Source organism: Protomyctophum parallelum (genome assembly GCF_964188405.1).
Source record: "Protomyctophum parallelum genome assembly, chromosome: 2".
NCBI classification, from domain to species: Eukaryota; Metazoa; Chordata; class Actinopteri; order Myctophiformes; family Myctophidae; genus Protomyctophum; species Protomyctophum parallelum.
In genome coordinates, this window is record NC_139699.1 from 29,077,843 (window position 1) to 29,105,828 (window position 27,986).

General features: G+C 43.2%; 2 protein-coding genes across 6 annotated transcripts in view; one reads left to right on the forward strand and one right to left on the reverse strand.

The window, feature by feature from the left end:
• LOC310876471 (cytochrome c oxidase subunit 5A, mitochondrial-like) overlaps window positions 1–27,986 on the reverse strand; it is a 217,592-nt gene that overhangs the window by 117,631 nt on the left and 71,975 nt on the right. The gene's annotated exons all lie outside the window — the stretch shown is intronic.
• The window catches only part of LOC310876436 (zinc finger protein 609-like), a 128,728-nt gene that overhangs the window by 23,352 nt on the left and 77,390 nt on the right, over window positions 1–27,986 (forward strand). For 3 of the 5 annotated variants that reach the window (XM_083789972.1, XM_083789975.1, XM_083789974.1), the window contains exon 2: window positions 23,041–23,981. The exons of 1 other annotated variant lie outside the window; for it this stretch is intronic. In XM_083789972.1, the coding sequence (XP_083646098.1) occupies window positions 23,172–23,981 (810 nt within the window). In that variant the 5' untranslated portion in view covers window positions 23,041–23,171. The remainder of the gene's footprint in view (window positions 1–23,040; window positions 23,982–27,986) is intronic. One more of the 5 variants, XM_083789973.1, reaches the window with a different exon arrangement.

Below are 27,986 nucleotides of genomic sequence, written 5' to 3' on the forward strand. Positions count from 1 at the left end.
ACACCCAGGTTGCCTGGTTGGTTTCTGGATCATCCAAGGCTGCCTTCACAGTTCTCAACCACCCATCTTCTTCTTCTCTTGTTCTTGCTATCAAGACTTTTAAAGGGCCTTTTACTGGAGGGGCTCTGAAGGTCTTTGTCTCCGAGCAACTGGTGGCACATTGGTGTAGGCTTGTGGCAGTGGCATGAATGACCTAGTGGATAGAGTGGACTGGTTAATCACAAGCACACCACGGTCAGAGCCTACACTTTCATGTGTAGGGTGCTGCATCAAGGAGATCCCAGTGCCATGAAAGGAGTCCTTTGCTGTTCCAGAGCTCGGATTGTGGTCAATATTGTCCTCCGCAGCTGTTGTGAAGAGTCCATTGCGCATTTCTTGCGGGCACACAACATCTTCTGCCATGAAACGCTGGCAGACTCCATTGGCAATGTCAGCTGACACCTGCAGCAGGCGATCATATGCCACACACATACCCAGACTGAAGAGAGTGTCAATTAGCCCTCTATTGTGTGTGACAGCATGGACTTTCATTGCCACATACAGAGGAAGTGGAGTTTCACGGTTACGGTTGTGACGTACTGTACCTGATGACTTTTCTGCTCGTGTATGTTTGACACTGTTGAAAACCAACAGCTGTGAGATTGAAAGAGCAGCGGTAGAAGTTCCTTTTTCCAGAAGCTGAGTCTGGTGTTTGATGTTGACCCCATCCAGGATCATGTTCACCAAGGCCAAAAGAGATGTAGGTACAGACTCCTTCTGACAGTTAGGATGGAATGAGCCATCAAAGTTTAACACTTTGAGAGCCAAGGCCAGATTTGAGCCATGTGGTAGCCTCTGCCAAAAGGGTTTTCTATAGAATATGGAGACTATTTAAAGAATTATAGAATATTCTCTGTTTTGTCTTTGTGGACACACAATATCTTAAAAGAAGCATTAACATGTCTGCTATCATGAGAAAAATAAACTGAGTTGATAAAATGTACCGGTATGAAGCTGTAAGCAGCTGAATACAGCCCGTTTTCACCCAAAACAGCACCATGGAAAAGTTTCAGAGTTATGAGCCTGTTTGTGAAACGTACTTTCAAAGTACTTTCAAAGTACTTTCTACTAGGACTACATATCCATGACTTATCTCAAATTAAACCTTATGGTGTAGACTATAATTAAAAAAAAAAAAAAAGTTTCTCACATTTTCCATTATAGAAATATGAACCTCAGATTATAGCATGGTTTTTCAACAAATGGCTGTATGTAGTGACACTGTGACACCGATCCATCTTCAATGGTCCATAACTCAAAAATGCAACATGATAGAAACTCACTTTTTGTGTGTGATTCAGACAGACATTCCAGGGTATCTTTTGATATATATTATGTTCACATGGTCAGACCAGTACATTCTCTATGGATCCATGTTTCTCAAAAATCTGTTTGACTAAAACCTAGTTTCAAGAAACATGCACCCGTAGAAAATGTACTGTCCGGACCATGTGAACATATTATATATCCAAAGATAGGTTTGAATGTAGTCTATACTCTCCCAAAAAAAGTTAGTTTCTATCCTCTTCCATTTTGGAGTTATACGCCGTTTTATAACGCTTCGTCCCAACCAAAAACCTGGGAAGTGTGCAGAATAGACAGAAGGCATAATTATGATGTGAACTGTGAATGCCAGTCCCTTTTTATTTCCACCACATCAGATCAATCAATCAAATTGACTTTTTACATTATGTATCAGTGCCAACTGACGCCTTTCCCGTGCCGCCCTCGTTGTCAATGGCGCCTTTGGACGCCTTTTTGAAAAAAAGAAAAAAATTACAATGTTTTCCCAAATTGATTGCACTGTACAAAGAAAATGAAATGTTCTTTCCAAATTGATGATACTGTAAAATACATGTTTCCTTTCTCCAAATTGATCACACTGAAAAAAATAATAATAATTGATTACACTGTAAAAAAAAAAAGACAATTTTTTTTTTCCCCCCCTATTTAGCAAAGTAGTTTTTGTAGTTACCTACAGTGTGATAAATAAAATAGCAGTCAGCTGGACACAGAGGCACATTACACGCCTTGCAGTACCACCTTGTGCTTTTGCTAGCACAGTGGCCCGCTTCCTTGTTTCTTTGATGCACCCTGCAATCTTTGTATGGCTTGGTTTTGCCTTGTGTGCCTACATCAGGGAGTTCCACAAGGATGTGGCCGTCAAACATGGGGGTCAGTCTGGTTTGAGGGTCTTTCTTAGGGGCCCTAGGAATACAGACAGGTTCCAGTGGGTTTACAGGGCCACCGTCTTCCTCCTCGCTACTCCCCACTTTTCCTATATAAAATAAAATAAATAATCAACATCATTCTATCAGTATAGTCTCTATCAACACCCCACCCCATTGTTTATACTTAGCGGTCAGGGTGACCGCTAAGCATGTCACCATCTGGTTCTGATTGTAGTGCGACGAACCACTGAACATTGTTTACACTTAGCTTAGCACAACAAAAGAAATCAAGGTAGCGTGCCACCATTGTGTTAGCCCCCAGGATCCACAAGCCATGAACATGTATTTATTTATACAAAAGCTACATACTAGCGAGGTGAAAATAATGAATACCCACATGTTGCATGTCCCCGATCATGTAAGTGTTACAAATGTTACATACAATACAAAGCGATACAATGTCGCCTCCACTCCCCTCCCCTCTGCTAGTCATGATCATCACCAAAGAACAGAAGCGTCCACGCTAAAATAAAATAATTTCTAATCAAATAATACATGTAGACATACCCGAAATGAAGTGATCACCAGGGTGAGGTTGATCTTCCCGAGTTGGACCCCAATCAGTACCAGAATCCTCGGACGAGGCTCGAGGCTCAGGGTCAGAGTCTGTCATGTCGCCAGCAACAACATTTCTCTGGATTAGCACCCTATGCTGTAGCTGAACGACGTGTGCATCCAAAGAAGTTTGCCGAAGCGAAGGCTGTCCTGGGGGTACAGCAACAGGTACTACACGCCGGGGAATGGAGCGTTTTCTTGTTTTTTTGGCCCCATCAAGAAAACACTATAAACTATAATAGACGGACGGACACACACTAAACTGGACTGACACAAACAAATCTGCTACTATACTATACTATACTGATACTATTTTTATCTCTCACGGTCTCGCACGGTCTCGCTCACTGATCAACTGATCAACTCGTCTACCCACACAACAAAACTGCGACAAGACCGGTCATATATAGCAAATAAAAATAAAAAAAAAACATATTTTGGGACGCCCGTGTTTTCCCAGTGTTACAGCATTAATCGCCCCCGAAAGTCGAGCCACCGTGGTGCCCCAGACATTGATCTGAAGGGTTCTAATATAACCCTTTTAACCCGCGGCGCCGCGGGTTTGGCGACTAGAGGGTGCAAATCTTAACCCGCGACCCCGCGGGTCCGGCTTTAAGAGTGTTAACTTCTTGGAAAACATCTCTCTCCGTACCACTTGTGCTGCTCTCACTAAATGCATGGCATCACGGTAGTGATCACAGGCCTTCTTGAGAGCATCTCCGATATCATCCTGAAATGTTAATAGTGTGTCCCTTCCTTGTGTACAAGCCGTTAAATCAGGTAACTGAGACATAAGCCGGTTCTTCAGTCTGGTTGTGTGGACACGATAATCTACTGTAGCACCGAGCTGTTTAAGTCGTTCTTGGTACAGTTTACCCAGGTTTGCCAGTTTGAATACTGGGGCGCAGTCATCACCTTATACTTTCCTCCATAAAGGCCAATAACTCTGCGAAAGCAATACCATGCACCTGAGTCTCTTCCTCATGTCCATCCTTTGAATGAGCCTGTCTTGATTTGTTGTAGAGCATCCGGAGGCAGTTTCGATGATACTTTGCCTCGAGGGCTATCATGTCCCCAGGTGCAAGTTTGCCTAGTAACTCAGTGTCTTCCGTTTCTAAAGCAGCTTGTCTAACATTGAAGTCCAACTGTTTTGTTGAAGCCTCATGTACGTAGCACTTTTCTGAGTTTTTTTTTTTTTTTGAGAGCCTGCTAACTTGTTGCAGAAGAAGCACACCCTGTCCTTAGTACAGACATGGCTGTCAGTGTCAGTAGACCGAGTGTGAACTTTGGGTACTACAGACTGTTTCACCTCTTCTGGCAACTTCCGCCGTCGCTGCAGTTTGGTTTGATTGTATCTTACTCGACAGGACTTGTGCCAATGTGCCCTGTTGGTCATCAATGTGGCTTCTATGCCATTCCCTTCATCCAGCCTAGCCCTTCTGATTGGGGTGAAAGAAGAATTGGGATGGCAGCCACTGTGGACCACCCTTCCAGAAGCCTCACAGAGCTGCTATGAACTGATACATTGTGGTTGTAAGAAAGGGTCCACGAAGCGATGCAAGTGCAAAAAGTCTGCCCTTTGTTCATGCTCAGGAGACTGTTAGGCCTCTCTAATAATGTCATTGCATGGTAGACACTCTTTACTGCAAATAGGATATGTTAAGAAGAGATGTCAAATGCTCAATCCAATTGAACACAAATGGTTGAAAATCCGATTTTTGTGTCTGTGTTTATGTGAGGTGTTTGTGTGACCTAATGACCCATGAAACCCAATTGACATATCTTCTACTGTTAATTTAACCTATTAAAGCAATTTGATGATGACTAGTGGGTTCCAGAACTCTTCTTATTGATATACTGTCTTTGTGCCTGCAAAAAAGGGAAAAATGCATGTTTTTGACAACCCGATATGTGTACAGCCTCTAACGAGTTACAGAAATCAACTCAGAAGTGGTTCCACGTCTGAAAACAAACTTCATAGTATATAGAAACACTGTAGAAAGTTTCATGCTTTAGTCATAAAAGAAGAGATGTCAAATGCTCAATCCAATTGAACACAAATGGTTGAAAATCCGATTTTTGTGTCTGTGTTTATGTGAGGTGTTTGTGTGACCTAATGACCCATGAAACCCAATTGACATATCTTCAGTGGTGGAAAATAACGAAGTACAATTACTTCGTTACTGTACTTGAGAATTTGTACTTTTATTTACTATTTTTATTTTGCTGTACTTTTACTTTTACTTCGTTACATTTACAAGTAAAAAATCATACTTTTAATCCGCTACATTAAAATTGGACACCTTTCGTTACTCGCTACACATTTCCGCGCAAAATATGAGAAATATGCGGGGCTCGCTTGATCGCCTCACTCATTCGTTCACATCAAGGGGCTGCTTCAAAAAGCCACTGAGAAACTTCCACTGATGAATAGCGGAGGGGCGGAGCTTCGCGCCAGTTCAGTCTCTATCCTTTTAGTACTCTATGGTTCACATTCACGCAGAAGCATGTTGGTGCGGTCCGGTGAAAAAGCTGGACAGAAGCGCCCGTCTATCTCTCTCGGTCTCTCTCTCTGGTGCCGTGAATAAATTACAGCGAGCTGCGCTGTGTGTGTGTGTGTGTGTGTGTGTGTGTGTGTGTGTGTGTGTGTGTGTGTGTGACGTGCGCTGCATCTGCTGGTTATTGCAGTTCTGTTTTCGTCACATACACAGCTTAACTTCAGGAACGTTACACTCACCGATCCAGGTGATTGCAATAATAATCACTGTAGGCCTAGTGCATTGCATGTAAACGTCTGTCAAACGGGATGGTTGTTAAAGTTGATATAGGTTTTAACTTTCTCCCCAATAATGTAATCCACATTTGTGCATAGGCCTATAGCCTACTGTAGGCTTTTTTGACTAGATTTAGAAGACATTTTCAAGCTCTTGCTACTGAAATGACCGATTATTTTTATGGAGAAATCATTTACATGCATCTCAATGGGAGACAGTTTGCCCTCACAGAGTGGAGTGGGTGGGGCTTAAATAGTTAAGGACTAATTATAATGTGTGAATTCACGCAATTATAATGTCTGTTTTGCAAATTGCAATGGCTCTCCCCTAAATGACTGTCTACCCCCATCTGAAATATATTTTTGTGTGAGCTGCTTGCAACCTGAGTTGTTTGTAATGTTTGTAATGATAGTAAACACAAACATTGTCCTAACACAAACATTAAATGCCATTGATAATGAATGGTCAGTTTCTAGTGTTTATCCCAACACAAACATTAAATGCCATTGATAATGAATGGTCAGTTTCTAGTGTTTATCCCAACACAAACATTAAATGCCATTGATAATGAATGGTCAGTTTCTAGTGTTTATACCAACACAAACATTAAATGCCATTGATAATGGATGGTCAGTTTCTAGTGTTTATCCTAACACAAACATTAAATGCCATTGATAATGAATGGTCAGTTTCTAGTGTTTATCCCAACACAAACATTAAATGCCATTGATAATGAATGGTCAGTTTCTAGTGTTTATCCCAACACAAACATTAAATGCCATTGATAATGAATGGTCAGTCTCTAGTGTTTATCCCAACACAAACATTAAATGCCATTGATAATGAATGGTCAGTTTCTAGTGTTTATCCCAACACAAACATTAAATGCCATTGATAATGAATGGTCAGTTTCTAGTGTTTATACCAACACAAACATTAAATGCCATTGATAATGGATGGTCAGTTTCTAGTGTTTATCCTAACACAAACATTAAATGCCATTGATAATGAATGGACAGTTTCTAGTGTTTATCCCAACACAAACATTAAATGCCATTGGCCAGTTTCAAGACGAGTGTTGAAATAAAGCCACTGTTGGACTTCATTTCTTTGTAGGCATTTTGAAAAGCATGTTGTACTTTTTACTTGTACTTTGTACTTGTACTTTGTAATTTTTACTTTTATACTTAAGTACATTTTACACTTTTTGTACTTAAGTACATTTAATTTGAGGTACTTTTGTACTTTTACTTAAGTAACTTTCTCAATGGGTACTTTGTACTTTTACTTAAGTAATTTTCAAGTAGAGAATCAGTACCGTAATTTCCGGACTATAAGCCGCACCTGAATATAAGCCGCACCAGCCAAATTTAGGGAAAATCCCATATATAAGCCGCACCGGACTATAAGCCGCACCGGACTATAAGCCGCAGCTACGTTAGCTCAGAGCCTGAGATGGCTCTGCGTTAGCTGTAAAAATCCATAGATTAGCTCACCGTTGTATAAGCCGCAGGGTTCAAATCATGGGTAAAAAGCCGCGGCTTATAGTCCGGAAATTACGGTACTTCTACTTAAGTAAAATATTTTTGTACTTTTTCCACCACTGCATATCTTCTACTGTTAATTTAAACTATTAAAGCAATTTGATGATGACTAGTGGTTCCAGAACTCTTCTTATTGATATACTGTCTTTGTGCCTGCAAAAAAGGGAAAAATGCATGTTTTTGACAACCCGATATGTGTACAGCCTCTAACGAGTTACAGACATCAACTCAGAAGTGGTTCCACGTCTGAAAACAAACTTCATAGTATATAGAAACACTGTAGAAAGTTTCATGCTTTAGTCATAAAATGCACAATAGGTTTGGTTAACTGCCGTACTAATCCATCATTGCCGTAGGATTATTATTTTTTAATCCTTGCTACCCATCCTTCCCACGAAAAAAATAAATAAATAAAATAAAATAAATTCCTTGCTACCCATCCTTCCCACGAAAAAATAAAATAAAATAAATTCCCTACCTACTCAGCCAAAAAATGACAGCCAATCGGAAACCAACGTTTTTTTTTTTTAGGCCTAATCTGTTTAGTTACCCAAAGTGCATCTCGTGGAGAAGAGCCAGAGGCGTCAGGTTCCTATAACAGCGGTGGGTGCAGCCCCCCCCCCCCCCCCCCCCCCCGCGTGGGGAAAAACGTTTTTTTTTTTTCTCCGTTTGGTACTTTATTTACAGTTTGCTAATGAAGAGTATACTCTGAATATATTCTTTGAGGTTTGGCCTTATATCAAACATACATGCTCAGTCTTTTAATTAATACATTTGCAACTATTTGAATAAAGGTTGTACACATCAGTGAAATTAACCACTAAATCCCTAATTGAGAGAGTTCAAGCCACCACAGCTCATGAAACATATAGGCTGCATGGCTAACAGGGGTTAGTGCTTCCCCTACCATATCTCTCCTTTCTCTGGCTCTATGACTTATACACCCATGAAAAATGGAAAATATAAATTTCATTGAGTGTATACCATTTGGAATTATACCAATCGGTTGAGATTTGGCTTATTATAGCCAAAGTTAGATATCAACTTTTTGCTCACGGGCCATTGGGACTGTGGCGGCTATACTTGTGAGGACCTCTGCTTGGATTCATGGTGAGTGCGCACCGAAAAGTAATTGGAATATATTTTTCTTGCCACATTATAAACAAGTTTACTTTACCTCCTCATTGTCCTCAGTGTTTGGGACGGGACATGCGTAGGCCTGTATCATGTGCTGTCTGCGTGCATATAAGCGCTGCGCTCCAGTGAAATTGTGCGGCTTGAGAAAAATGTGTTAATTTGTGTTGGATAAGGGCTTATTGGTGGGTTTTCCGTAGATATTAAGGTCTAGTTAGGGTGTGTTTTAGCCGGCGGCGGCGCCGCCGAATTGTAGCATGGACTGGACAAATCTCTTCTTGCCTGGAGGGTGCTTCATCATCGTAGTCAAATGGAAATAAATCCTGTACTGTACTGTATGCAACATTTATATGCTCTACCTGGCAGCAGAACAAAAGCCACCTTATTAGCATTTGAATGCCCATGGGCGGCGGCCCAACACATATCTGGCCCAAGCGCCAACAACCCCCCGTAAAGGTATGTGACTTACAGTGACTACGTGCATGAAACCACTGAGGAAGGGACATTTCAGTCAGGACAGTGGGTGCATATTCTGCTTCTGCATATTGATATTGGCGCCGCTTATTATTTTGCCCGTGGGTGCTTCTGCGCCTGAGCACCCCCGGAGTTGACGCCGCTGAGAAGAGCGTTGATTGGCTGTTTCTGTGTCCATGTCTGACCGTGTTTAACCTGTCCATTAATGTTTAGGGGGACATTGAGCTCAGCTTTGTTGAGATAGCAATTTTTTTGCTGTGCCAATGTTTTTGTCCATCAAAACTAAACAAAACAAAACACTGATGCTGATATGAATAAAAAATAATGGTAGTGAAAAGGGCATCTAAAGAGGAACTATGCCTCCATCCTACCTGGTTTCATCAACGCTGCTGTCTGTGTCGTTTTCTGCAACTGTGTATTGTGGCTGCTTGCAAGGAATATAATTTAGATGGCACCACGAGATGAAGCATGGCCTTCTCTTTTAGAGTTTTTCCACCTGAGACGGAGCTAAAGCTTGCAGCACTGTCAGCAGGTGTGTGTGCAGCAGCAACAACAACAACTTGTCATGCCACTCCACCAGCACTGCACTTCGCTGCTCGATTGTCTGTGCCTGGTATAGTGTTCACTCTCAACATGTGCATGACTTCCTTGTGATGCATTGTGAGCTTGTAGATCAGCTATTTCACTATTAGAATATAGTTAAAAGGCCACACAATCTGCAAAAACAAGTGAATAAAAGTATTTTGAAATCAATTCTGTATAAGACAGGCAGCCAGGTGGCCAGAATAGGGGTAATGTGATCGAATTTTCTGGAGCCTGTTAGGAGGCGAGCTGCAGCATTCTGAATGAGTTGTAACAGGTTGATGGATTTTTTTGAGGGGGTGAGGGATGGATAGCTATGATATGATATGATATGATATATTACTTTATTGTCAGTTCACACTGAAATTTGTCTTGCGACACAGCAGCCAAGTATGCAGAAACACAAATAACAAGACAATTTACATACATGAGCAATATCCACCGCTTAGATTACTCCGTGGCTACTACATCTCCTGATTAAGCCTCAAGGTCGACTGGTAAACAAAGGACCTCTTTAGTCTGACCTTATTGTATGCTGGTACACCATATCTCCTTCCTGAAGGCAGCAACCTATATTCTCCATACAACACATGCTTAGTATTAGAGGTGATATTCCTTGCTAACCTTAGGATGCTGTTATCATATGTGGATGTATAAAGTTTCTGAAGTTGTTGTCCAACAATTTTTGAACAAATGTTCAGTTGTTGCAGCAGTTGTGACTTTAGGGCTGCAGACAAACATCCATACCAGGTGGTACTACAGTACTGAAGAACACTCATAATAACAGAAGTGAAAAACAAAAGAAGAATCCGTCTACTAGCACTGAAGGATCTTAGACGGCGAAGGAAGTAGATTCTTTGCTTTGTTTTCTTACACACTGAATCAATCTGATCTTTCCATGACAAAAGATGGTCTATTACTACTCCTAGGTATTTGTACGAACATACCTGGTTGATCGGTTCACCATGAATAGTAATGGGGGATCTGTGTATCTCTGGTGGTGTACCAAAAACAATCTCTTCTGTCTTTTTTGTGTTAATGATGAGAGCGTTGTTATCACTCCATTCAACCACCTTATTTACTCTGTGTTGGTGCAGTCCAGGATCACTGGAACTATCTAGGAGAGAAATCAAAACTGTATCATCTGAGTATTTTAGAATGTATTGGTCTGGTGTGTCAGTGCGACATTCAGACAGGCATTACTCAATACGACAGCTGTCAGTATAGAGGGTGAAAAGTACAGCTGAGCTCACACAACCCTGGGGAGCACCAACATTAGTAGTTAATGCTGATGAGAGGGTTGTGTTCACTTTCACCCTCTGTACTCTGTTAGTAAGAAAATAAGCATACCAGTGAATTAAGTATGGATTCAGTTCCAACTGTACCATTTTTGACACTAGTATATCATGCTATGTTTCGAAGGTGGTAAAATGAAGACAAGCTTTTGTTACGTGACCCTCCAGGGAGAGGTCGGAATCCAGAAAGACACCCAGGTTTCTGGTTGCAGATGTAATATTAGGACGTAGGGGGCAGAGGCTAATTTCTAAACGTGTTAAAATGGGCACGCACCCCCATGCTGCAAATATAAATTTAAAAGAACATTTGAACAACATGCAGGTTCTTTGCATTACAGCAAAATTCTAAATGACCAATAAATAAATTATATCACGATTGGAATCGCCTGCCGGAAAATTACATAAATGGGATACCAATTCACCTCATCTATTTACGTGTGGACATGCATGACCAATCACAGGATAAACGGATAAAACTAATTAACTTTGGTACGTCGAATTACACATAACCCTTCTCACTTTAGAATTAATTTTAATATGCCAAACTGGTTCAGATCGTGATCATGTGGTTATGCCAAATAACCTCTCTCTCGTTGAACTAGTTGAACACTACACAGACCACACTGGTTCAAGCATAACTAGAAAAAGTGCCCTTCTGGGCACAGGTCTCCACCAGGATAGGAATGTAGGACATTTCAGCTTGCCTTCATCTGGTGGTTGGATAAAAGGGCAACAAAAGTAAATTATCCACAGATCCGTGCAGTTAGAGGTAAAAACACTTTTCGGCCAGTTATAGCGCCACCTTGAGGCTGAGTTGAAATTGTTCATGTGGCATTTCGTCCTCGGCCTAGTGGGAATGTGCGTGCACAATTTCACGGAAATCACGCGATGTGTTCATGATTTGCAGCATTTTGTTTGAAACTGAGCACTCCTGTGAACTTTGGAAGCCAATCTTAACCAATCAGGATGGAGTCTGAGAAATCTGAAAGACCGGTTTCGTTGAATAGCTCTAGAGAGACTGTGTACCAATTTGCGCGATGTTTGGACAAAATCTGTAGGTGTACTGTGCAAAAACTTGTTTTGCACAAAGCGGCCTCCTGTTGGCGCTATAACAGGCCGTTCTGGAAAGTTTGGGGCAGAGGTTCATCGTTGGCATCCAGGGAGTGTGGGTGCAAAATTTGGCATCGACCGGGTTAACGGTGGCCAAGATTAGCTGCTCACGGACACACACACGGACGGACGGACGGACGGACGGAGTGCAAAACATACTCTCCCCCCATGCCTTCGGCCTGGTGGAGACAATAATCCACACAATAAATAAACACACTTCAGAACTCAACCCTTTCAGCAACGCAAAACAAACACAACGATTCTCCTGAAATATGTGTTGCCACCCCAGCAGCACACATGACTGGAGCTACGCAAATGTAGGCCTATATCGAACCGAAAACACATGATGCATCCAAAATTCGCGAGAAGTCAAACACAAGCACTCAGAGGCACAACTCACTCACTACTAGTACTAGAAACACTGCAGCAGCCACGGGAGAGAAGGTACACCCAAACACACAGGGATAAAATGTGTAGCCTAACTAGGCCCGAAGAGAGTGGCTGGGCAATGTTGAAGCTGCCCCAAAGCTGGAACTGCAGGCGGGCGAAGCAAAAGAGCGCACGGCTGCTGGAGTTTAACACAGAGCACTCATTCATGAATCGATTCAGGCACGTTCAGCGAGGTTAGCATGGAAGTAGAGTGTTCAAACACCATGAGCAAAGTGGCGTTTGAACGGTATTCACTTTTTCCTGTAACCCATAAGTCTTTGCGTTTGTGTGTGCATAGTTGCATACGTTCCTCTTTCTCTTGCTGTGTTGCCAGTTTTGCAAGAGAAACGAGTGACCAGGTCTATGAAAACAACCACAAATGAAAATAGCTGATCTACAAGCTCACAGCAACACATTGTGAGGTTGAACACAAAATATGTTCAGATGGATGTCCGTGGACAATTACATATTAATCTGGGGTTCCTTGATGTGAAGAAATGTGGAAGCAATCCCAAATAAGCAACAACTACTGTACACTTTAGAATCAAGCCCAAAAAAACCATCAACCAGCGACTACCAATAATTTATTTGCAAGTGACTTTACAGAAAAAAACCAAGTCAAAGGTTGCTCATAATAAGCAGACATGGCAACGCGGCCTGAAGGAAGCAAAGCACACACACAAGGAGCCCCAGTGCCTTGGCGAGGGAAAACGTGGATATTGTTGTTGTTTTGATAGCAAATTTGGATTTAGTTTCAGTCATAGTCTTTTGAATAAAATGACATTTTGCTTGAGCCATATTTTTGTCATCTGAAAAGGTGTCGTTTTAGTCTAGTTATAGTCGACTACACATATAAGATTTTAGTCGAGTTTATTGTCTCCACCAGGCCGAAGGCATGGGGAGTATGTTTTGCACTCCGTCCGTCCGTCCGTGTGTGTGTGTGTGTGTGTCCGTGAGCAGCTAATCTCGGCCACCGTTAACCCGGTCGATGCCAAATTTTGCCAAAATGTAATTTGCCTTCGTAATGGCTGATTTTACACTTTGTTGCATGGTGAAAACAGCCAATCTATGAGCTCACAATGTGTCGCGCTTGTATACACAACACTTGGCAACTCGGATGCACTGCGGTGCGTTCGACCCCATAACCCCCGCGGTGGTGGTGGGTCCCGGGACGTGGCCGGGCTAGCTAGCACAGACCCCCCCCCCCCCCCCCCCCCCCCTGGTTGAATCACCTTGGCCTCCTCTGGGTCAAATGGTTACAATTTACAATTTAGGCATTTAGCAGACGCTCTTAATCCAGAGCGACTTACATTTAAGCAAGAACAAAAGCATGGGAATACATCACATAAAAGCATTTATCAATATCATGAAACATGCGTAAGCTAAGAAAGTAACAGTGGAATATCTATATAATGAAACTATACATACACTATACATATAAACTATACATATTTACTACTATGCTATACATATGTACTATGGCGTGCTATAACTATATACAATACAATTATAGTGCTGTCTACATAACATGCTATAAGTCTGTGTCAAATGCTATCTAAGCCAACAGAAATGCTATCTAAGGGGTTAGGGTAAGTGCTATGGGCCATGATGGAGTCTGAAAAGGTGGGTTTTCAGGCTACGGCGGAAGATTGGGAGTGATGCTGCAGTTCTGACTGCAATGGGAAGTGCATTCCACAGTTTTGGAGCCAGAAGGGAGAAGAGTTTGGGACGTGTGGAGCGTTGTCCCGGCGTTTTTAGTGAGGGTACTTCCAGTTTCCCTGCGTTGGCTGATCTGAGTGCGCGGGAGGGTTTGTAGGGTTCAATCATACTTGTAAGATATGGGGGAGCCATACCTTTGTTTGCTTTGAATGCCAGCATCAGAGTTTTGTATTCTGTGCGGGCAGCGACCGGGAGCCAGTGGAGGGAGCGGAGCATGGGGGAGACATGTGAGAATTTTGGCTGGTTGAAGACCAAGCGAGCTGTTGCATTTTGGATCAGCTGGAGAGGCTTAACTGCACATGCTGGTAGGCCAGTAAGGAGGGAGTTACAATAGTCAAGTTTTGACAAGACTGTTGTCTGGATTAGGAGCTGGGCTGATTCCTGGGTGAGGAACGGTCTAATTCGTCGTATGTTATAGAGTGTGAACCTACATGATCGAGTGACAGCTGTGATGTGAGCTTTGAACGAGAGCTGACTATCCAGGACAACACCAAGATTCCTGGCTGTTGGGACAGACGTTACCAGGGCGTTGTCTACGGAAATAGTTAGCTCCCGCATAGGGCAGGACTTAGCTGGGAAGAAGAGAAGCTCAGTCTTGTCTGGGTTCAGCTTGAGGTGGTTGGAGGACATCCACTGTGAGATGTCAGCCAGGCATGCACTGATGCGCTCTTCCACCTGAGTGGCAGAGGGGGGAAAGGATAGGAACAGTTGTGTGTCATCGGCGTAGCAGTGATAGGATATATTGTGAGCAGAGATGATAGTGCCAAGGGATTTAGTGTACAGTGAGAAAAGGAGGGGACCAAGTACAGATCCCTGTGGGACCCCAGTTTGGAGGGTTCGGGGGGATGATAACAGACCTTTCCATCTTGCGTTTTTGTCACATAACCCACAATCCCCGTCACTCTGTCATGAAGTCGCAATTCCCATCACACACCCCAGGCAAGCCCCCAGGTCATCGTGACATCAGCCCCCTGGTCACCCCAGGCAAGCCCCCAGGTCATCGTGACATCAGCCCCCTGGTCACCCCAGGCAAGCCCCCAGGTGCCTAGGTCATCGGGAAAAAAAACAGACTTTAAATACAGACTCCTACCGAAGATCAAATAGAAGACTACGAACAAACTAGGCAGCGGAGCGACAGACTGACTACTGCTTCTAGGAAAGGCCCGCTCCCCTCCCCCCAAGCTGGGTTGAAAATGCAACGTATCACGGCCAGAAAGCACAGACGTAAACGGCCTATGACTTGGCGACCAGAACTGCCCACAAATCTATTTGCATTGTGGGTGGGTTAATAGATGTCAGACTTTGGCGCTCTATGACACATTAATTCATGATAGATTGAGGGTGTTGAAAGGACTTCTGCTTCCCATCACCTGCATTGGCTCTGTGTTTCTATTTTGGTAATCGGCTCAATTACGCCTACGTGGAGGTTACTGCCTGGTTCTGTAGGCGGAGATCTGTCTTTAAACGCTGAAAGAAAATGTGCTCCTTGCCAGATTCTGCACATTCAATTAAGTAGTGTAATTGCTGTTTTTATTGGGTTTATGACTCTACTGCAATCAGTTATTGGCCAGCTCATCCAGGGCACTCACTGCCTCTTGTCTCTTTATTGACTAGCAACCTTTCCATGATTTCTGCTTGCCTTGCATTATGATTATGTCACTATGACTTCTACACTAAGATGATCACAATTATTTGAGCTAAGTAAATATTTCATTTAGTTTTCTCCATTTTTGTCATCTGAAATGTTTTAGTTTCAGTCTACCTTTAGTCAACTAAATATCATATGATTTTTTTGGTCTGATTTTACACTGCTGAAAATAGCTGATCTACAAGCTCACAGCGTGTCACGCATCGTGAGTGATGTGTTGTGAGCTTGTAGATCTGCTATTTTGAGCTTGTAGATCTGCTATTTTAAGAGTGCAACACATCCGAGCTCAACCGAACATAAATTTACTTTTAACATAAACATGAAATATCTTTTAGTTCTACTGGATCTCTTCTCCACTAGTCCTTCCCTAACATTTTAGTCTAGTTTTCATTTGTTCACAGAATTGTCAATATATTTAGTTTCACTCATAGCTTAGTTTTTATTTTGTTGACAGACATTTCTTGTCATAGTTTTAGCTGGCGAAATCAGCACTGGTCCAAGTGAAGTTCTCATGTCAAGTCAAGTGCAAGTCAAGTCTCAAATACCTTACAGTTCTAGGCTATTGGGTGTTCTGGGGCATGCAATCCAGTCTGTGGGCACGTTTGGAAATACGGCACCGGAGCGCACTCGACTATTTGTTTGCATTGCACAGTGCGTTCGGTGCACTATTTCCGAACACGCCATGTGTCATACTCTGTGCCCTGATAGCCATGCCTAGGTCGCCTCACTTATGTTTTACCTTTGTTTCCCTGGTGATGTTTCCCCTCCCCCTCCGTGCTGTGTGAGACTGATTACTGAACATTGACCCCCGTGCGCCCAGGTGCGCTGATGCTTCTGTTATTTCTTCTGTTATCCACACTTTTCCTGGGCTGTGTGTGCTCCAGTTCCTGTCGATTTGATCCAATGAAACTGGTCAGATGACCAATGATATCCAATGAAATCAACAGGAACTGGAGCACACACAGCCCAGGAAAAGTGTGGATAGACTTCTTCTGACGTTTTTGTTTGCTTCGTCATAACCAGTGTTTAGGTGCCTACTTCTCTCCTTGGGTTCCCAGGGTGGGAGAAAGTTGTGCCCTGTGAGGTGTGTTGTATTATTATTATTATTATTATTATTATTATTATTATTATTATTATTATTATTATTATTATTTCAGTAAAAGCGTATTCCTTGGTCTCTCTGCATTATTGGGTCCTCATATTATCCCGGGTCAGTGCCCGACTAGCCTCGGAAACCCAGACGTTTTTATTTCCAAAAAGTCTGGAGTCCACTTACAGTGGAGCAAATGTCGCTCACTGATCGTCTGCACCTTGTTAAATTGACGCACACACACACACACACACACACACACACACACACACACACACACACACACACACACACACACACACACACCTCTCTCTCTCTGTTGCTCTAATTAATTAGGCTCATGTCACGCAGCTGCGTCTAGATTCTCGCGGCGGATCCGGGAGCTGCCTATGCCATAAAAAGCATAGGTGGGTTCCAGTCTAGTGCCCGACAGTCTGCTTAAATAAAATGTTAAAACATTGCACAGCTGAGATAATGTTTATGCCCGTGTATGTTAGTCTGTGTGTCTGTGCACAGCTAACGGCAAACTGCTGGACCAATTCGTGTCAAACTTTACAATTTCCAATTTTCCTCATGGTTGCACCATGAGGAATTTAGATTTTAGTTTAGCCATAGTCTTTGGAATGAAATAGTGCTGCACGATTCTTGCTCATATGCGAATCTCGATTTTCCTCCACAAGAATTGAGATCACGATTCTCACACGATTGAGATTTGTATTATTATTATAAAAACAAAAACATAAGAGTAACTCAAATCAATTGGACAGCCAACTAGTGCTGCACAATTCTTCACAAAATTAGATTGCATAGGTGTCTGAATCTAGATCTCGATATTTTTTCGATTGATGAACCGTAGTGTGATGCGTAAATCTGCTATTTTCAGCATGTCTTTTAGTTCTACTGGATCTCTTCTCCACTACTAGTCCCTCCCCAACATTTTATTATAGTTTTTAATTTGTTGATGAAATTTTCTATAATATATTTAGTCTTAGTTTTAGCAATCATAGTTAGATTTTAATTCGTTTTTATTTAGTGAAAAAAGTAATTGTAGAAAAATAAGAGCCCTGAGTGTGCAACAATCTTTTTGTGGTGGTTTCTGGTGCGTTACATGGCTCAATGCCATGGCTAGACATGGATTTCCACAGAGGTTTCTGGTGTGTTAGATGGCTCAATGCCATGGCTAGACGTGTATTTCAGCTCATGGGTTGTGGTTGTTATGGCCACCTGTTGCATGTTTGACTTGTGTCTTTGTATCTGTGAGGATGTCTCTTTTGTAGCATGAATGGTGGCGTTAGAAATATATGAGATTAGACGGTACTGACTTGTGTTCTTCTGACAGTAGAATGTTGTACTGTTGTAAGTTGTAATAAATGGACATTGAACCGTCTTCAGTTTATATGATATGACCCCAAAGAAATCACAGTGAAACTATAAGCATTGGTCATTTTCAGTTTTTTCACTTCTTCTCTTGGAAAGCCAGAAACAGTGTTTCTATGCCAATCTTGATAGCCTTACAACATTGAAACATCACTTGAAGAAATTAAATACTTTTTCAGCAAATCACACCGTTAAATTGTTGATATAGTGTACACTTTTTTGTTTTTGTACACCCACAGCATTCAGTTATCCATTATTAACATTACTGTCAAATAAGCGAGCCATATTCTTATTGTCCACCTTCCACTGGCAAATTTGACGAACAGTCAGGGAAGAAAGAAGGAAGAAAACTAGAATTGATTAAATCAATTAATTACCTGCTGATTGTTATTATCTGCGGGGGTCCGCTATAACTGCCTCTGTGTCAGTTTCAGCACAGTAGTTTAGGTAGGAACCAAAGTTCTCTAAGGTGGAACTATTGTGTTCTGAGTGAAAACTAGACCTATATTAAATTATCTATAGGATCAATACAAGTAAATTAATACATGGTAACCCTTCCACAGTAGTAGCTTTTTCATATGATTATTTTGCATATGTTCCTACATAATGCTTCATTTGCATATTGAAAAATGTGAAATTTGTAATGAAATAAATCTAGTACTCAATTGGGGAAGTGTCATGGTGTTACCAATCTAATATAGATATGGTTTTGCCCACTCATTTCCTAATTAACGTTCCAATTTTGGAGCTCTAGCTCATGGAGTAAGAAGTTACCAAAAATAACTGAACCGGTTCCCATTGGGAACCAAACGGTGGGAAAGGGGCCGAGATGTCAAGTGAATGGGGGCAGAGGGGTTGAGCTGGGTGGAGCACACAGTGTTGTTTGTTTCAAATAAAGTTTCAATAGTTGTCACTGTAGTGACTGTACAATACTTTCAAACAGTTGTCATGCCTCCTCCTCCCTGGCTGGCACAAGTTAGTCATGTGCTATCTGTGTTGTGTTTACTGGCAGATGATAATGGCACAAGGGGGAGTTAATAATCTAACGTTGAACATTGTAGGCTGTACAGATAGAGTTTGCATGACAGATAAGCAATGTAACCAGTGTAGGGTGCTTGTTGGGGTGTCCAAAAAAATGAAAGACACTGTACAAATGGCCTGTTGGTCCATTTGGTTGTTTCCTTGCCGACGTCCGCGGGGACCGCCGTGCGTCGCGGACCCCCACGCAGACTTGCAAACCCCCACGCAGACTGTCGAGGGTCCGCGGCATATTGCGTGGGGGTCCGCGGTAGGGCTGACCCAAAAAAATTGATTAATCGATGTTCAATCGATACGCACGGGAATCGATTTAAATTTTTTGAATCGAATAGTCATTAAAAAATGCCTTTCTCTCGCACCTCGCATCGCACCCTCCCCCCCCCCCCGTTGGGTTTCGAAGCGTCGAAGATCGAAACAAATTTATATCGAAGCGTCATCAAAAACGTAATCGAAGGTCAGCCCTAGTCCGCGGCTAAGGGGGGTCCCCGTGGTAGTGTACGATGCGTGTCGTCATGCCTGTGTCATTGCTGCGTGTGTTTTATTTGCCACTTCTATGCCTGGTTGCTGGCGTCAATTTCCACATGGCTAGTATGACGGAGCGGTTATGTTGTGAGTGGTTCTTCATGGTGTGCAGACTATGGGATGTTAAAACCAGCCAAGCAACTGTGAGGTGATGAACAAGTGAAGCGTGGCGGGAAATCTGCGGACTAGACAACCCAGTGAGAAACTGTCGATTAGGTGTCGTTCTCTCGCAATTTGCGGTGTTGCAAGTTTCAGACCTATTCATAGACCTGCTCTTTGCTTTGCAATCAGCAGGTAAAAACCGTTTCCTTTATGTATACAATTGAGCTATACTATGGGTATGTTGGCCTTCTATTTTCTGTGCTATGTGCAGATGGTGTTCATAACGTTCAAATTATAAATAAATACATGAATTGATTCGATCAAAGCAGTTTATTATTATTATTATTATTATTCAACGGAGTTTGAGAAAGCATCAGAAGAATTTTCTCTCTGGACACTAAGTGGTAGAATCTCCCAGACTCTGTGATGGATAGTTGAATGAAATCGGATCTGTGAGAGAGAGAAACAAGAGGCAAGCTGTGAGGGGAGGTATGCAGCCTTCACCGCATGCCTTTCTCTCAACAGTCTGCAGCTCACTGGGGCATTTCCTCGGCGGGACCTTTTTTCAAAAGGGCTTGCGCTGCATTTCCAGCTAAGGGCAGTACAGTAGGTCAACTGCCGATAGAGTTACAGCCGGCCCCTTTGTGAAGGTGTTGGACAAATTAGACCCTCAACAACTGTTTACCCAGTCAAACAGGGACAGCTGCATCTCCCTGTTCTGCCCTCCCGACCCACCCCACCCACCCACCACTGACCGGTTCTCCTTACGGGAGCCATCTGGGCAGAGCATCTAAGCTAGCAGGGTGCTCAGATGGCACCTCGGCAGTGTTCTTCTGTTGCTCCTGAATAAAGCATCTAAGCTAGCGGCCCAATAAGACCTGGAAATGCATCTTAGCTTTTAACCACTTTTAAACATTATTTAATATTGAAAAAAATAGCAGATATACAAGCTCATAGCACGGCACTGAGTGCTGCGCTAAGGTCTGATTTGATTGATAGATAAGATCTGCAATTTCCCGAAAAATCGTGAAAACGTCGCGCAATTTATTTTCTTTTTTTATTATATTTTGGGGCCTTTTGTAGACAGGAAACGGAGAGAGATATGGGGGGAAGACACAGAGCAAAGTTTGTCGGGATTGGGACTCAAACCCACGACACACTGTCATGCTGTATTACCAGCCAGGGTGCCTGGACCGCTAAGCTGGCAAAGGTTTTTAACTCAAATCTTTGCTTCTAGGCTAGGTGGACAACATATTTCCAGATGGGGGTCAGTGGCCAATTAGCTACATATAACTTTTGGAGTCCTTGACATGGAATAGTTTGAGAACCACTGCTATTCAGAAAACTGCCAGGAATTAGAAGACATTTGTAGAATCAGGTCTCAATGGGCTAGCAGGGTGGTCAGGGGGCACCTCAGGTCCTCAGCAGTGTTCTCTGTGTTGCTACTAAAGAATGGCCTCTACTCTAATTAGAGAAACGGCTGGATGGCACTTACACCCGCCTTCTAATGAGAGCACAAACTCTCTGTTGGAACAGCCACCCATCGACTTCTCTAATATACGGCAACCTTCCCTGTGTTTCTTCACTAGTCCGATCCAGAAGAACACTTCACTTTGCCGGCCACTGCTACAGAGCTGATCATGAGGTTATGTCTTAATCTTCCCTTCTTCTCTGGACTCCTGCCTCAAAGCAGACCAGTGGTAGGAAACGGATGTCATCGCCAGGGACACATGCATCAGTAAGCAGGAACTGGGGATAGCAATGAAGGACCGGGAAGTCTGGCATGGCATTGTGAAATCCATGATCTCGACCGCGGTCGAAAAATGATGATGACTCCTAATCTCTGGGAGTGGTGTGTGCATTTCATGAATGGCTCTGGTTCTGTCTAGAGCTGTCACCATTATGACATTTTACTTGACGATTAATTGTCACACAAATAATTGCGGTTAGCGATTTAATTGTGATTTTGAGCATTGTACGTAATACAAATTACAATTATGTCTGGCTTTTAGGCTTAGTAAACTAGGGCAGATAATGCCAAATTATTTAAATATACAAAGACATCACATGACTGTATATTTAATACTTTATAGTATACTTTCAAAATGCTTCACAAGTAGTGGAAATAGCCAATCTACAAGCTCACAACGTGTCGCAACACATGGACGTTTTTCAACATGGTAACGATTATGAGGATTGTACAAAATAATTGCGATCGTCTCAAATAAGTGTAAGATTGTGCGATTATTGTAATAATTCTGTCACAATGACTAAAATAATTATTACAGTAATCGCCTAGTTTTGACGGACAACATTGACTCAATTCCCTCCTTTGTTCTACTACTAGTTAGAAGGAGCATCATTAGGATATTACATTTTAAGAACAACTTGAATGATTATGGTTTTAAGCTTTTGCATTCCTGTAATCTTTAGAACACGTGGCCCTGTCCTTAGCCTATAAAATCATGTGTCTTCTCATACCATCTACTACTATCTGCTCAAGTAATTGATTCTTGACAATTGACATTTGGGGAGCCGATGATTTTATTAAGGCGGTTCCCAGGTGATTTCTAGAGATAGTTATGTCTGAATGGTACATCCTCTGGTATTTTCCTTTGTTGCTCTGTCACCACTTTTGACTGTTTGAGGTGCAAGCCTGTCTAAAATGTTAAAGAGGCAACTGCAAAATGTTTAAAGCTAGCAAAGTCTGTGGATTTGTCTGTGGTTGTGAAGCAGTATGGTATGTGTGAGAAGATCATAGCATGAAGAAGACTAGTTGCATTGCATCTGTTGTTAGATATGGTCTTGTGCGCCTGAATTTGGACAGAAAACTACTGGAGTAGGGGTTGCGTCTGCTTTGGCCCTGTGTTTTTGTAGCTGGGCGTTTGGAATACAAAGAGAATCATCAGAATTGGGGCCTCTCAGGAGGAGGCAGTATTGATCTCACCACCCTGGCTGCCACTCCAAAGAGTCAGTTGTGCCTCAGGTTTGTTTGCCCCTGCATGTTTCTTATCGTAGAGGGAGACCCCAGAGTTGTTTGTTCGCCCCTGCATGTTCCTTATCGTAAAGGGAAACCCCAGAGCTGCCAGATGTGAGTGTTCATTATTTACTTGTGTGTGTATTTATCACACATGTCAGTTGCTTCCAATGCATTATTCAGGTACAAATCCATTTTTCCATTTCAATAATCATTTACTTGTATAAGAGAGCTGAGGCGCAAATAAAAACAAATAAATCATTATTTCAGTGTGAAACAAACAGATCCGGAGGGTTTTGGTGCCAGTCAAAGTGTGGGTCAAAATCAGCATCCCCATTTAGCTATTACCGTAATGCATGGTATTTGTATTTGCCTAACTCTTGTGTGTTTTCCCCCTCAGGGCAGAATGTGGCTAAATGGCAGCGGAACGTGTAGACCGTAAGGATTCTCCAGCCCTCGTCCCAGGAGCACCCGGGCCGTCCCAGAGGGTGAGGAACCTCCCCGAGGCAAACCTGGGCCGCTGGCACTAAGATGTCCCTAAGTGGTGGTGGCACTGCAGGCGCCGGGAAAGGTGTGGACTCGAATGCAGCGGTGGACACTTACGACAGCGGGGATGAGTGGGACATCGGTGTGGGAAATCTGATCATCGACCTGGACGCCGACTTGGAAAAGGACAAACTGGAGATGTCTTCGGGCGTGAAGGACGGCAGCATGGGCGCCACGCCGCCCGGTGCTGTGGCGGCACTGCCCGACAACATTCGCTTCGTCAGTCCCGTGGCGTCTGGCCCTCAGGCCAAGGAGAGCAAGTCTAAATCAAAACGCAACAAGAACTCTAAAGACAACGGCAGCAAGGCCTCCGCTGGAGACGGAGGCGCCAAAAAGGAATCTACGACCACGGGACGGACTCAAGGAGAGCCGGCGACGGGAACGCCGGCTGGCGCCGGAGGTGTCGTCGTCACCGGCGGCAACAATTCCACTTCTGGGAAGAACTCGGAAAAAGGGGGCAAATCCTCCAGAGGAATCCTCGGCGGTAAAAAGGACAAAGAAGGAGCTAGCGGGAAAAATAAGAAGGAGAAAAGTGAGGGCGTTTGTCCGGTGGTGGCGATACCTGCCGCGGAGAAGGATGTAGTGACTCAGGCGGCGGCGCTAGTGGGGAGTAGCCGGAATAATGCATCTTTTGAAAATGCACAATCAGCAGACTTGACAGGAGCCGATCAAATGGGGAATATTGCACTTGAACCTGTTGGAATAGTACCAGCACTGGCCATGAAAACGGAACCAGAGGAGTTAGAGAACGGCAATAATGATTGCAGGACATTGAAAAAGGTGAAAAACGAGAAGGTACGTTTCTCTCCATACTAAATGTTGCTTGCTTGAAGTTTTTAGTTTTGGCCTGTTATTATTGCAAGTTTAACGTATTTAATGGCTATAGAGATGCAGTGTACCGATTTTCCGGTTTGGACAAAATCTGTAGCAGTACTGTCAAAAAGTACTGTTTCTAGGAGTGGGAGTGAACCTTGTATTTTCCTAACCAATAACAGTGCAGAGGGGCGTCGCTCTAAATTTGGTTACAGTGTTCTCCGCTGTGTTCTTGGGCGGGCGGGCACATAGGTTGGTGAACCAATAGGGAGCCAACGCAAGTTTGAATACGCCCCTCTAGTCCTTGGAAAGGGCCAGCCGTGGTCGATAGTGATAACTCAGGCAAAATCTGTTTAATAGCACACGATGTATCTGTGATGTATGAGATGTATCTGTGAATGGTTGAATGTGTGAAATACATTGTAAATGTTTTCAAAAGACACTACGCAATCCATATATCAGCTGTGTTTTGGGACGAGTGCTCTTGTACTAAGCCATGTTGCCTTTTGTTACCTGCAGTGCATACAATACAACAAAAGTCATAGATGCATTTTATTACGTTTTTCTTCCAGTGGATATTAAGCATTGAAAATGACGGGTCACATCGCATAGTGCATGTTTTGATAAGGCTTAGTTAGTGTCACCCTGGTTTTCATCTTCCTGGACATCTGCGAAATGCACTTCCTAGTTGATTAACCGACGGCAGCGTTTTCCCGCAGCCTCCAGAGAGACGTTGAAAGGCAGGCCTTGTCATACGAAAAAACACACGGAGAAGGCTTACTAAAGCGTTCACCCACACACACATCGTGTTAACTCACACTTATCTTGTTCACTGGTGGAGTTGATATATCAGTGTGTCTATTGTGTGTGCCCCCAGAGCAGCCTTTTCATCGTCTCTCCCTCTCTCTCTCTCCGTATAAAAGACTGCAGTCTAAGGGAGGTTCTGGGGGACTGTTTTGTCTGTCATCGTGTTCCATTCTTAATCCCACAAGCCCCAGCAGTGCCTGTGTGAACAGGGTGGGGGAGGGGAGGTAGCAGGCTAGGGCAAACCACCATTCGTTCTGCCTTCTCTGGAAGTGGAGGAGTGGGGGAAGGGCTATCGGAGAAGCCTGTTTGATTCCTTAAGTCTGGGATATCCTGCCAGGAATGCAAGCTGCAGTCTCTCCGCGGATCGCCTGAATGTGGAAGGAAATTTAAGGACAGAAGGCTTAGTGATGATAATGAACTTTGGCGGAGAGGTCTGTCTTGGCCCGATTGAAACATGATTCGTTTGACCGTAGCCATTTCAATTACATTTTCCAGCCATTGACATTAGGCCGAAATTATGAGATCAGTACCTGCAATTTAATATGACTAGATGTGCATGTTTTTCATTCATACACAACAAAGTGAATGCCTAGTTTAGTTTGAGATTGCTACAGTTATGTTATTATCATTTACACACGTTGGTTGATTGCCAAAGAAATTGTGAAATAAATCCACATCAGTAGTGAATTATGCAACTGAATAGGGAAGGAACTAATTATGCTAGGAAGTTAGGCTATGCGGAAGCCCATCTGTCATGTCACAAGCCGACAGTATTATTTTTTAGAGTGCCATGTTAGCTGCATTTCTTGGTAGAGATGACTCACTATCACACTTATGCTCTGATTGTCTGCAGCAGTGTACCTACACGTTCTCTGTCCTCAGTTAGAGCTCCCCGAAGAATTGGCTCTCCATTCTGAATAAATCATCTCCGTTGCCCAGCCACTCCACCCCTCCCCCCATCCCCCGCTCTGTGTGTCTCTCTCTCCCTCCTCTGATTATACAAGCCTGGAGGAGTAAGGAATCCGTCAGCTGCCTCGGTGTGCTGCTGGCCTTGACGAATGGAGCAGCTCTCATGGAAAATTACATTGGCAATGTCAGTTCAAAAGGGGAAGGGGGGAGAGAGAGAGAGAGAGAGAGAAAAAGGGCCTGTGCTCGAGAGTGAAAGAGCATGGCCAGCACTCAGCCACTCAGCACAGTTGCTGATGTGCAGTTTGGGGATTGAAGGGGTCTCACGAGAGCTAGCTTGATATCTTTCACTTTGCCTGTTAGCGCCGAAACTGACTGTTGCTATCGTGTTACTGCTCGTTGCTTTTAAGTAGCGCCAGAGCTTTCAACGGCGCTAGCTGGGAGAGAATGACATTATTTTGTGAGGGGAAGCCAATTACATAGATGTGGTTCCACTCTCTGCTAAATTAGTCTGTTATTTGGTGACTCTGTGTGCTGGCGGAGAAGATACGGCCTTGCCTGCGTGATAATATAGGTCACGCTGTTTAGAAATGAGCCAAACCGTGGCAATTAGCCCGTTAGCGTGTTGACCGTGTAACGACGACATCTCCCATTTAATTCCAACTCCATCTCTGCTCTCACTTTCCTGTTGTTCTATAATCAAAAACATAATTGCAAAGGAATGAGAAAAAAATAAGAGGATTCTATAAGAGGATCTCAAAGAAGGATTTAATTCATAATTCACATTAATTGCCAGGTATTAATATAGTAATTATTCCGCCACGGCCAGTGTTTTTCAAGTGTTTTTTTTACCTTATTTGGTCGACCCACGGGACCCGCAATGTGTCCAATTACCTATCTAAAGCAGAACATCTTGAAATATCTGCCTTATGACTGTAACATTGAGAAATCTATCTGTCAACTAAATATTGAATGATGTTTCCAATTCGGTTGGATGTTCAGTGTGCTCAGCAGAAGTAAAGGTAATGTGTTTCTGAATGTCATTCATACCCCAGGACACTGTGTGTGTGCAATGAATCAAACATTAGTTAGAGCGAAAAGATGACAGATGAAATCGTAATCATTCCCTCAGTATGTTGCAGCCTTTTGCCTACGGGTGAACGGGTAATAGCGGGTATGTGCATGCTTAAAGTGAATGGCAAATTGAGTGACAAAGTGAGTTTAATGTTGTTTAACATCAATTAATGCAATAGGTATGTACATTATGTATACATGTAAGTTATAAGTTGAAAGTACTATACTGTAGTCGGCTGGCTTTTATGCGGGTATGCTCGGAGGTATAATAAGTAATAATAATAACAATAATAATGTCCATAAAGGTATTTGTGTCATGTCCATGTGAATGTCCGTATAGGTATTAATGGCATGTCCATGTGAAGGGTGGAGGGGGGGTTGTATGTGTGTATGTGCACGTGCACTGAACTGCCCCTCTCCACACTCAAGTGCGTGGGGTCTGTCGTCTCCCAAGGTCCATGTCATCATTCAGAATCATATTGGCCTGGGGGAAAAAACTTTTTCTCAGTCTTTCTAGGACAGCCTTGTGTATCCTATATCTTTTCCCAGACTTCAGCAGCTCAAACAGACCATGAGCCAGGTGGGTACTGTCCTCCATGATTAGTTTTGTCTTTGTCCTGCACCGCTTGGTGTAGATGTCCTGGAGGGCCGGGAAGCTACCTCCTGTGATCCGCCCTGCCATCCTGACGACCCTCTGCAGTGCTTGCTGGTCTCGCACCGTACCGTTCCCATACCAAGCTGTGATGGTACAGGTGTAGAAGTTGTGTAGTGCAAGAGCAGACACTCCAAAAGATCTCAAGCATCTGAGATGGTACAGACTCTGCCGTGACTTCTTCACCACAGCGTTCGTCTGGGTTGACCTGACCATGACAGGTCTTCAGTCAAGTGGACACCTAGATTTTTAAAACGGGTTACCCTTTCCACCATGGTCCCCGTCCCACTGATGTTAAGAGGGGTGTAGTTCTTGTTGCCCTTTAACCTGAAGTCCACTATCTCCTTTGTCTTGCTGGTGTTCAGGAGGAGGCTGTTGTCCTGACACCAGTGAGTCAGTCTCTCCACCTCCTCCAGGTAGGGGGACTCATTCCCCTCTGAAATCAGAGAGACTCAGTACGGTACACGGTACACTATTTTCCGTAATGATAGCCATTTTGCTCAACTTTGTTTCTTTAGGACGTAAAGCCACTGTGCCAGTTATTCCCC